This window comes from Colletotrichum aenigma, assembly GCF_013390185.1.
Source record: "Colletotrichum aenigma strain Cg56 chromosome Unknown KSG_Cg56_contig03, whole genome shotgun sequence".
Taxonomy (NCBI): Eukaryota; Fungi; Ascomycota; class Sordariomycetes; order Glomerellales; family Glomerellaceae; genus Colletotrichum; species Colletotrichum aenigma.
The window spans coordinates 4538942-4550716 of NW_023500909.1; the positions used below are offsets into that span (position 1 = coordinate 4538942).

The 11775-nt window shown below is 53.5% G+C and overlaps 2 protein-coding genes across 2 annotated transcripts; both read left to right on the plus strand.

Annotated features, from left to right (window-relative positions):
• Positions 1–1122: 1122 nt before the first annotated feature.
• On the plus strand, positions 1123–2586 carry CGCA056_v005183 (uncharacterized protein; the record flags this gene model as incomplete). Its single annotated transcript, XM_037320436.1, has 1 exon — positions 1123–2586. One exon carries the CDS (start codon positions 1123–1125, stop codon positions 2584–2586), a length of 1464 nt encoding a protein of 487 aa, XP_037181462.1.
• A 2372-nt stretch (positions 2587–4958) lies between these two features.
• Positions 4959–7246, plus strand: TMN7 (Transmembrane 9 superfamily member 7; the record flags this gene model as incomplete). The annotated part of the gene is made up of 3 exons (XM_037320437.1): positions 4959–5040; positions 5117–7172; positions 7228–7246. 3 exons carry the CDS (start codon positions 4959–4961, stop codon positions 7244–7246), a joined length of 2157 nt encoding a protein of 718 aa, XP_037181457.1.
• Positions 7247–11775: the final 4529 nt, after the last annotated feature.

An 11775-nucleotide genomic window follows, 5' to 3' on the forward strand; every position in this document is an offset into this window, starting at 1 on the left:
TTGCGGAGTACGCAGCAACAGTCTTTGAGAGCTTGCCTTCTCTCGCCCGAGAATGCGGCAAGAGATCGAATGGCCGAAAGTAAAGTGCAGTCAACAGCAGATTCTCGGCACCGAGACCCAGATGCTTCTCGGAGTCGGAGTAGAGATGGAGAAAACTAGCTGCCATTCACGCCTTTCACGCCGTGTAGTCATACCTTAGCTACCTACAGAGCGAATGCTCCGCAGAGCCTGCGCAGAGCCCTGGAGAGAGGGAAAAAGCCTTCCATGTTCAATCCGCCCTGTGACACCTTCCGGGGCTCGGAGTCCCACATGCGCCTGCAACTGGGAGGTCGCTGCGCGGGAACACACCAGCTGCCCCAGCCAAAGAGCCGCGCTACAGGAGCAGCTACGCTGTAAACAGCCTTCGTGCTCACTGGAAGGGCGTCACTGTGTCGTCCCTTCTTAGGGGAGTCATCCACCGGCCCAGTGTGGACCCTTCTTTTTTTCCCTCCCCCCTTGGCTCCACACCACATGAGTCTCTCTCTCTTGTTTCTTCCTCCCACGTCTGTGCTTGTCCAACATGTACATCTGCAATGTATCTCATGTACCTCTCTCAGGTACCGGTACGATGCCCACCTCCCTCCATCACGCAGGCTGGAGGTGAGGAGCCCGCCCTTTGCAAGTGCAAAGGCGCTTGTTTCCGGCCCTGGCGCCTGCTTTGCTGCCATGGATTGCTGCTTGGACAAGTCAAACGAACCTCCTGTTGGGCCTGACCATCCTTGACTTTGACTCAGCCTTAAAGAGAGCCGGTTCGCCCTTCCTCTTGTCATGGTGATACTCTATTACTCTCCGTGCCACTCAGAAGCTTCAACTCGATTCCTATTACCACACTCCAACCCATCCTGTCCCCATCTGGTTTCCATCACATATCTGGGGATCTCCAATCGACTTGTCATCCATATATGACCGCTATCCACTGCAACGCCGTCTTGAAGTTCTAGACCACCGTCCACTTGCTCATGTTCGCCCTGCTTACACTAAAGCAACTGGCGCTCGTGCTCCCCCTCACCCGTCAGGCATAGAGAGGCATTGACAACTCAACATCACCATCAACCATCCTCGTCCCGGATCCAAACCGTCATCATGTCCAGCCATAGCGAAATCAGCTCGGTCGTCACCTTCGCCCGCCAGTCCGGCCACAAGAAGATGAGCATCGAGATCAACATCAACGACCACTACACCTCCAAGGTGTACACTTCTGGCAGCCCCATCTCTGGAGACGTCATCATCACACCAAACAATGATTGCCGCTTCGACTACGTCCAGATTATCCTTCTGGGCACCTCGAGGACTCGTCTGGATGCCGTCCAGATTCCCCAGCTGTCGTCCCACACCTTCCTGAAGCTGGATATGCCTATCCCCGAGTCGGCTTACCCCGTACCCCGGATTTTCGAGTCTGGCCGCACTTACACCATCCCCTTCAACTTTGTCATCCCCCAGCACCTCACCATCAGCGCGTGCACTCACAAGGCGCAATCCGACCTTATTCACGACCACCACATGCGGTTGCCGCCATCCATGGGCAGCTGGGAGAAGGACGACATGAGCCCCGACATGGCCCAGATCCACTACGCCATCAAGGCCCGCGTTGTGCGTCAGGATGAGCTCGGTGGACGTCCCACCAAGGTCATGGAGGACGCCTACCTGCTCAACGTCCTCCCTTCCTCGCCTGAAGACCCGCCCTTGAACATCACCAAGCAGGACAAGGGTTACACTCTGAGCAAGACCAAGACGATCCGCAAGAACATCTTTTCTTCCAAGCAGGGACGCATCACAGCTTCGGCTGCCCAGCCTGGAGCTGTCTACCTTACTCAGGACGGCCGTGGCTCTTCTGAAGGCACGCTCATGGTTAACCTCAACTTTGAGCCTGCTTCTGCCGATATCCTACCTCCAAAGGTTAGCACTGTCTCTGCAAAGATTCAGTCCCAAACATGGTACGGCGCGACGCCCATGACGAGGTTCCCCAATCTGGGCGACAGCCACGAAGTGTACGCCTTGACCCAGCAACTCGCCTACCAGACTTCCGTTCCCCTGCTGTCGGCGACAGTGGACAAGACTCACTGGCGCCAACAACTGGCATCCACCACTCGTCGCGACTCTGGATACTCCAGTGATGGCCTGCAGGGCAACAACTCTGACTCGGATCACTCTCGAGGCCGCCGCTCCAGCAAGGATCGCTCTTCGCCAATCAACCACCTTGCTCTCCTCCAGATCCCTTTTAAGCTTCCGACGTCGCGCAAGACGTTCATCCCGACCTTCCACGCCTGCATCATCTCCCGAACTTACACACTGCAACTGACGCTTGTCGTTGGCGACACCAAGGTCAACTTGGCTGTCCCTATTCAGATTGCTCTGGAGCCTCCCGTGCAACAGGACATGGGCCTGCCGAGCTTCGATGCGGTGATGGCGCAACAGGAAGAGGCGGAAGCTGATGCATACCTCCAGCCAAGGCTGTTGCAGCAACCTGCGCCCGAGTTCCAAGGCAACGCAGTATTGCCAGGATATGGTGACTTTTCGATGAGGAGGGCAGCAGTGCCAACCGCTTGAATGTATCGGCACTGTTTACCGCCAGTGACGAGTTACGACTGACGGAGATTTTCCATACACGATACCACATCTCAACACTTTTCCTTTGTCAAAATGTTTCATTCTATACTAGATGGGTTCGATGCGAAAAGGAACTGCATCGAAAGAGCACGAGAAATCTGGGAGTTGGGCATGGAATCAAAAAAGGGTTTGCTTTTGGAACGTTGTTTCATCCATTTCTTCGGATACCACACATTCGCATGTTTATTACGATACCCAAAGAGCACAGGCAAATTGGATATACACACTCAATAATAATACGAAAATCAAATGGAACAAATGCGCCAGGCTTAAGCTGTGATCACTTGATGCTAGTTGAAGGTGGACCAGTGTCCACAAGTCATGCAGCCGATTCAAGCCGCTGGGCCCATATTTTACGAATGGGTCTGTACCTAAGATGCCGTACCTACTTCAGTCCGGCGACGATGCCAAGGCCGGTACCCGGCAGCTCCGGGATGGGACGGGTGTACGGGGGCAGAGCGGAGCGGAAGCCTGATAGAGTGGGCTTAGACTCGGCGCACCGGCACGGCATTGTGGGACGTGGACGGAGGCTGGAAGAAAACAAGTGGATACTGGCGGAAAGTTCTGGACCGACCGGGGGGTGCGTTTGGCGAGATTGCTTCCTCCCCGGAAAAACGAAGAGCTCTGGAAGGATTGCGACATGGGGTTCGCGATTGCTGATTATTTGTGGGGAAGAGGTGATCTCCCCCCCTCTCGTCGTACCGGGACTGGAGCAACTCTGAGCACTGAGCACCCAGATGACGATGGCTTGGGTCTCAGCACCCGGCGCGGACCCAACGAGGACGCGAGTTCCCCAGTCGCGGGAAGCGTAAGCCGTTGCGGCTTTCTTGTTGCTATTGATAGTTTTTGACGCCGTCTGCGTTTGGCGCGGGGGAACTGGCGCTGGTCGCAACCCACATCGCGGCGTAGGGTCTTTTGCGGTCCGTTTCGATCTCTCTTTGATGTGGTAATACCTAGTGTCAGGCTGCAGCAGCTGAAGTGACGGGCGGCTGAGGAAGAGGGCGAAGGTGCAAGGTCTGAGGTGAGAGCACCTAGTTAGTGTAAGGCAAGGTAGGTAAGCTAAGATGGAACCTTCAACCTGTAACCCGTTGGCTTGTCGCCTGTAACTGCTGGCGGTGGGTGTCTGTGTGTTCGCATGCGCCGCCCTCGCAGCGATTCCATCCTAGGCAGCGGCAGATATAGGGGTCGGGGATGAGGGCGGGAAATAACGAGCGAACTGCGGGGGACGGTGACTGGTTGAGCATCTTCAATTGGCCATGCAGAGGGCGCTGCAGGAGATAAGGCAATACCGTGCCCAGGAACTACCCTAAATGCCTTCCCGATGCAGCAGGAAAGGCGGCACTCCGCAGTCGTATCTTGCGACCTTCCTTCTGGTCAGATGGAGGTCTCGCAAGTCGGTCTCTCATATGGACGTCGTAATGAATTGCCCCGGGACGTGACTGCCGCCTTTATTAACAGGGCCTGCAGTGCTATGTGCCTTGAACCGTGCACAAGCACCCCCCATGTCCACTGCGATTCCCATTTCCGTTCCCGCGCATTCCGTCGTCCCGTCTCGTCCCCTCCTCCCAGCAGTGCCAGTGCCAGTGACTTTCCAGCTTTCATCTTCCTCCCCTCCCCTCCCGCCTCCGTCCCATCTTGTGTGCTTGTTTTGTCTTCCTCCCTTCCCGTGTCCCGCGAGTCCTGACTCCTGACTCCTGATCTCTCATCCCTACTGCTTGTTTTGTCCTGCTTGCGAGTATCTTGACAGCTATCGGATTGCCGCACAGTACACGAGTTCGCCAGTTCCAGCAGCTGGCGCCCCAAGGTTGACCCCGTCTCGACAGGAGGATTGCGGTGGCTGAGTTGCGTCACTCTCGACAAGCTTGCTTCTCTGGTCCAGAACTTATTTCTCTCTAAACTTCCCGAACTCTGGTACTTGGTACCGATTCCACTCGTTAATCCCGCCTACCCTCCTTCCGACCCTTTCGACCCTCTTCTTTCTTCCCCAGCTCCAGCTTTCTTAGTTCCAGCCCGGAGAAGAGGCCCCTCCCATTTGCGGCGGCGGCGTGGCGCTCAGAGACACCGTGCAGCCACGGACCTGGTTCTCGAATTTGACGGGACCGTCTTACCTTTATTTCGCCCTCCACGCCTATCTTATCTACCTCAACCGTCCCCGATTCCCTTTCAATTCCTCGGTGACACACCCGTCGACGACTCGATCAGCTCCCCAAGGGAAAAACCAACAACACGAACAGCTCGCCTTCTCGACACGAAGCTAGCATCATAACGGTTCATGCGGAATTAGTCGGCCACTCGCGACCACACTCGACACAATGCGACAGGTGCTGAGGGCCGGCTTGGGATGCCTCGTCTCCCTGCTGCTCGCCGCACCGGCTGACGCCTTCTACATTCCAGGTTCGCCGCCCCTGCGCAAGCTCCCAGGGAAGGAATTGGGTTATTGGGTGACGATGCTGACCATTTCTCGACACAGGCTGGTCGATCAAGAGCTACAACGACGGCGAACAGATCCCGCTCCTTGTTAACAAGGTCTACTCCGACAACACGCAGCTTCAGTATGCGTACTACGACCTACCCTTCGTGTGCCCCCCGACGGGCAAGCCGAAGCCCGGCACCGGGCTGCTGAGCGGACAGAGCATCCCCCTCAACCTCGGCGAGGTCCTTCGTGGCGACAGGATAAAGACGTCCGACATTGACTTGGTCGTGGGCCAAGATAAGCCATGCAACCTGTTGTGCAATCGCGAGATTTCCAGGAAGGAGATGCGGAGGGCCCGCGAGATGGTGCAGGACGGCTACGTCACCGAATGGATCGTCGACAACCTCCCCGGTGCCACGAGCTTTGTGACCGTCGACAAGAGCCGCAAGTACTACGCTGCCGGCTTCAAGCTGGGCTTCACAGACTACGCTGCCAATGGTGGCAAGCCCCGCCACTTCATCAACAACCACCACACCATCGTCGTCCGCTGGCGCAAGGCACCTGGCAAGGCTGGCGAGAGAGGCGGCAAGGTCGTCGTCGGCTTCGAGGTCTACCCCAAGAGCATCGGTCCTCGGACCAAGCGCGAGGAGAGCGGGTGCCCTGCTGATTTGCAGAACATTGACCAGAATTTCGAGCTCTACCTAGCCCCGAACAAGTCGAGCGACAACTCGGCGCAGTACTCGCAGTCCTCGTACCAGCCCGACGACGATGAGGACGCCGACGACGACGCCAAGCTCACCATTCCCTACACCTACTCTGTCTACTTCCGCGAGGACAACAACGTTGAGTGGTCGCGACGATGGGATTTGTACTTTGTCAACCAGGAAGAGGGTTCCAAGATCCATTGGCTCGCTATTGTCAACTCGCTCATCATCTGTGGTCTGCTGACTGGTATCACCCTGATGATCCTGGCTAGGACCATCCGCTCCGACATCAAGGGGTACAAGGAGGTTCCTCTCGAGGATGGCAAGCCCAAGCTGAAGCGCAAGAAGACTGGAAACAGATCTCCCAGGCTTTCAGAGAAGACTGGCGGACTTCTCGACCAAGGAAACGATGTCGAGAACGATGCGGATGTGTCTTCCGACGAGGAGGCATTGGAAGATGTCACGGGTTGGAAGCTGCTGCACGCCGATGTTTTCAGGACTCCTGCTTTTGGCTACCTCTTGGCGCCCTTGGTCGGTTCGGGCATGCAGCTACTTTTCATGGCTATCGGACTTGTCCTCTTGAGCGCCCTTGGCGTCCTCAACCCGAGCTTCCGCGGAGGATTCATCAGCGTTGGAGTCGGTCTGTTCGTCTTTGCCGGCCTGTTCTCCGGCTATTTCTCAGCACGTGTCTACAAGACCTTCGACGGACAGGATTACCGAAAGAATGCGCTTGTCACTGCTGTTCTCTTCCCGGGTCTGCTCTTCGGCATCGTCTTCATTCTGAACTTGTTCGTCTGGGCGCAGGCTTCTAGCACGGCCATCCCCTTCGGCACCCTCGTGGCGATCATCTTCCTCTGGCTGTGTATCCAGGTTCCCCTGGTCTACGCTGGTTCTTGGTTCGGTTTCGTTCGCGGTGGAACCTGGGAACACCCGACCAAGACAGCCACCATTCCCCGCCAGGTCCCGCTGCAAGCTTGGTACATCAAGTCTTGGCAGTCGATCCTTCTGGCTGGCCTCATCCCCTTCGCAGTCATCTTCATCGAGCTGCTCTTCGTCTTTCAATCTGTCTGGCAGGACAAGAGCGGCTACTACTATGTGTTTGGATTCTTGGCGGTGGTTTCGGTCATCCTCATCCTGACGATCGCTGAGGTGACTGTGGTCACCATATACATCCAGCTCTGCTCTGAGAACTACAACTGGTGGTGGCAGTCGTTCATGGTCGGTGGTGGTAGCGCAATCTGGGTGTTCCTGTACTGCGTGTGGTACTACTTCTTCAAGCTGCACATCACGGGCTTCGTCAGCAGCATGCTGTTCTTCAGCTACAGCTTCATGGCTTGCTGTGTGTATGGTCTCTTGACGGGAACCGTTGGTTTCCTAAGCGCATATGCCTTTGTGAGGAGGATTTACGGGTAAGCACTCTTCGATTCGCGACTCTCTGCACACTCAAGCTGACCTCTTTTCCAGAGCGATCAAGGCGGACTAAGCCATCGTGCCAGTGATTGAACGCAAAGTGCTTTAATGTGTCTACGGCACGGAAACGGATTGACGGCGCTTATTAATGCATTGCCCGGGGCGTCGCGTTTTGGGAATGTCCACGGGGACAGGCGTTTTACCGAAAATGAACAACTTTGCCACTGGCTCTATTTTGACCGGGCGGGTTAGACTATTGACTCACAGTATATATGATGACAGGATCAAACAACAGGGCAAAAGGAGGGATTGAATAGTTGAGAGTGTATAATTAGCTTGTCCAGTCTCTACGGAACAATCAAAACTTGAAGATGATGTTATGGTCCAACTGAGTGGTGAAATGAAGAATGACGGATATTTAGATGGTATTCAATGAAGGCTTGTTTGTGATATGGGGTCGACAAGAATAGCCTTGCGAGAACTTGTCTATAAACAGCGAGCTCTCATGTGTGTACCCTTGACATCTGTTAGACTGGCTGGCGGTGGGATGTAGTTGAGAAGTAAAGGGGGAGTCCAGAGTGGCGGTGCCTGAGCAGTCATGCCAAGATGGGCGCGAATACGGTCTCGACAGGCGAGATGACGAACCAAGGGGTAGGCCTCATCGTTCTGTCAGTCTCATGTGGGCAACAAAGGGTCCCCTCATGACACTCCCAACAGAGGCTATGGCTTTGTCAAGAGACGCGCCTGGCTAAGCATCAGTTTCACTGGGACTAATCTGCTTTTCAGACTGCGGTAATATTGACTTACTGTTCTTTGTGATCTGTCATGTGGTGTTCTTTTATACGTCTTGTGTTTCTGCTTTGTAGGCAGATCGTTTTCGGATTTGGAGCATCTTTCATTGTTGATTCTTCTGTGAAACTGGGTGATGGCAGGTATACTAAGCAGCAAGAGGTATAAATAGGCGTCTTTGCCTGGTCTTGAAGTCGACAAGGGCGGGCGCACACCCAATGGGGGCCGGCGGTCATGGCTCTGCATTACATGTGCTATGCCATTGCAAATGGATGGGTGAGATACTCAACGGGAATGGGTGTCCGCGCAATACACAGCAGTGAAGTCCGTCATCTCGCTTTCCATCCGCGCAGTTGTAACGAATACGCGCCAGGGATGCGTGTAACGAAGTAAAGCCCTTTGAGAAGATTAGAGCGGGAAGCAAGAACAGGTGTCAACAAAGGCTCTCTCCTTTGAGATGCACATCTCCCGCAGCTGCAGATGAAAACGACTACGAATTCCTTGTTGCCGTTGGTATCAGGAATTGGATTCTGAACATTTGGCACTGCGCATCGTTAGGCCTTTACACTCTGCGCACAGCTTCACTTCATGATCGCCTGAACGTGTTATGATGTGCTTCATGTGCCTTGTGATAGAAAATATAAATGGGGCAGGTTACCCTGTAAGATGAGTCTTCCTCACAATGCGATCAGTTGCTCGTGTGTGTCTTAATATCAATTGCCTATTTACTCTGAACGTCCCACGATTCTGCATCTCAAATTAACGTGGACAGCGTGCTTCCGCTTAGCACATCCTTGGGCCACGAGATAATGACTCTCAATCTGCCCCTGCCAATGAACGCACCGCGAATCCAAGCTCGCTGTGTCTTAAGTACTGCCTTCTGAAACAGGGGTGAAGTTGCTATATTAGCAAGGAGGGCACCGGACCTGAAGATAGCACACCAATCATGCTCATCATCGGGTGTTCAACTTCATTCCTGTGCATGACGGAGTCCTTGGTTCCAATGACGAAACTTGTCGGTAAGGAACGTTATCGTTGTTTATGGAAAGAAAAATAGTTTCCATCCATCTTGTTCTCTAATTCATGACATATTGTCTAGAATACTCATGCGATAACAGAATAGGAAACGCAAGAAGGTAAGGAGGAGCCCTGTGGAAAAGCCTGGGTGCCGAGGAACCGGCTCTGTATCGCAAAGCAACACAAGCTTATGCATGAAGTTGGCTCCGCAAGTCAGACATCCGTGTACAATAGATCACATTCTGCGGGTTGACCGTCTGCTCGGTATGAACGAGCTTATCTTGTACTTGGTACTCGAGGATTTTGGAGTTGCCCGAATGATACGGTAAGAAGACTTCCATAGCATCACATAGCGGTGAAATTGGGTTTCAAAAGTTTCATAAGCCGCGACTGCTTGTGGCGATTCGGCAGGAATTCTGCGCCTATTTTAATGGAAGTCGTGAACTCTTTTTAAAAACGAAACCATGACATCGTTTCTGGGACACCGGGCACGCATGCGGTGTCTTTGCTTTCTGCAGCTGAATAAGGCGCTGACTGCAGACGTTTTCAGTCACGTCAGTGTGCTGTGTAGTTATGAGGCAAATGTGTCTATTATCATGGCGCCTCGTCCACCGTGAGGTATTTGAACAAGAATAGACAGGATAGAATGAGAGAAGACGATCACTGGTGGTCGAGCGCTGTACTTCACCGTCTGAGCTCACTCAGACTGCTTGCCTGATTCCCCCGTCACCTGAAGTTACTTCACAGAGCAGAGCTCATTTGCGTGGAGTTCTCAAAACTAGCTCGGTCTCAGCTCTTATATATAGCGTTAAAAGCTAGTGTACTGAAACAGGCTTCATCGTATAAGAGAGCTGTGCGTCTTCCAGCTTTCTGTGCTCATAGGTAAAGATGAAGCGCAAGAACAATAATAGCTGTTGCGAAAGCCAAAGGTGAAGATATCTGACATGCTGGCAACCTTGGGCCGGGACCAATGTAAATGGAACTTGCAATGACCATTATTCTCCCTTGGCATACACGCTAGAATATACACAGAAGCAAGACAGACGCCGGTGCTTTGTATTCTGTCAAGTGTGCTGGGCTTTTGAAATCGAGGCTTGAGGATTTCTCCAGCCAGACTCCGAGAATCTTTCGCACAAGGCAAAAGAAGGTCGTTTGCACATTTGCTCCGGCAACAGTCTTGGAATAGATTGGTGTTGAACCAGTAACCCAAACTCATCTTCATGTTTCATGAAACGTAGCCATGTGAGATGCAGTCCAATGCCTTCCTGTCCCGTTGCTTCGAATGTCTCCCACGCCGGGTGCAAACTAACAACAGTATAGTATTGCCGTCCGCGAATGTTCAGTTGGATCATGAAAGCCGAGAAACCTCAGGTTTGTCTCCTTCCAGTGGCGCATAAACAAGAATATTCGCGCTTGTCTACAATCTCTTTTGCAAAGGCCAAAAAATCGCAATTGTTGCATCGTAAGTCAAGTCGCCCAGGATTGTCTCCATCCTCGTTTGGCTTCTTCTGATATGATATTTCAAGAGAGCTTTGCCCTTAAAAAATTAGGTATGGCAGCACTGCCAGTGATCAGTGTCGTCTCGCCGGTAATCGGTCGAGAATACGAAATTTGTTTGGTATGGGGAGAACAGCGCTCCAATCAAACGTGACAGGTCCCAAGTATGGAGACGATAGCTAAAATATTGGTATGTATCATCGAAACAGTGGTCGATTCATGCGACCTGCGTTTCCGTGGCCGAGGTGCCTTCTGACATTTACTACCTGTTCCCTAGCAGGTAGTCTGAAGGCAAACCAGCCTCCTAACATCATTGCAGTCTGGAAGATGAAGACTTTTCACCAATCAGAGTGTCAATAAGATCAAGTATTGCGATGAAAGACCACGGCGCTAACTGAGAAACCCGACCGTGTTCGGGGCTCAGCCGCCCGGAGCCGGCCCCCTCCGGCTTAATGACCGTGGGGCCGAGCCGGGAAGTGGCCGTCTTGGCTTGCGACACTGAACGGTTTCCGGCAAGTGCTGTCGGCACATAGAGCGGACAGCTTAGAAATCCGCTGGTTGGAATACCTGCGGTTTTTGCACTGCCTGCCACTATGGTCAAACTATGTTATCAGCAATACGCAGGTATGGACAGACATGTCGGGGCGATAGGCACGAAAGAGCCGAGTCTTTGAGTTGCTCGTTCGGTAAGGAATGCCGTCCTCAACCCGAACCCCGATCTTTGACGCACTAGCTCCGGCGCAGGTAGTGTACTCAAATCTCCTGCAAGCCACGAGGCCATTTTGCAAAAGTCTCCTGGCAGGGCTTCCATGAGGGCAACAATTCCTGTCGAGAGTGATCAGGGACCTTTTGAGTCATCCTCAAGATTATCGAGACTCGATGATGTTGACTCATGCCGGCGACCACAATCCAATGGGAGACCTTGACAGACAGTACCTGCCTATTGTAGCACATCGCTGCCTGGATGCAGTGCTGCACGACCCGTTGTGGGGTGAATGCACGGCGTTGGGGTGCCGGGGAGGCGGGATGGCTTTTGTGGCGGACAGGGTATCATCTCATGTTCGGGGATACTGCGTCCCTGCCGAGCACACGAGCAGAGACGACGGGAGGCGACACGACAGCGACACGCAGAGAAGGACGACAGGTTGACGTGGCCCGGTGTTCGAGATCAGCGTTCGAATGAGTCGAATGGGCCGATGCTTCAGTGAACCGGGTTCTCGCTGGGCGTATATCAAACACGACAAAAGACGGCCGGTTTGTCTGATTGTTGGATTTGCATTTCTAAGCGGCGCGCGGTGT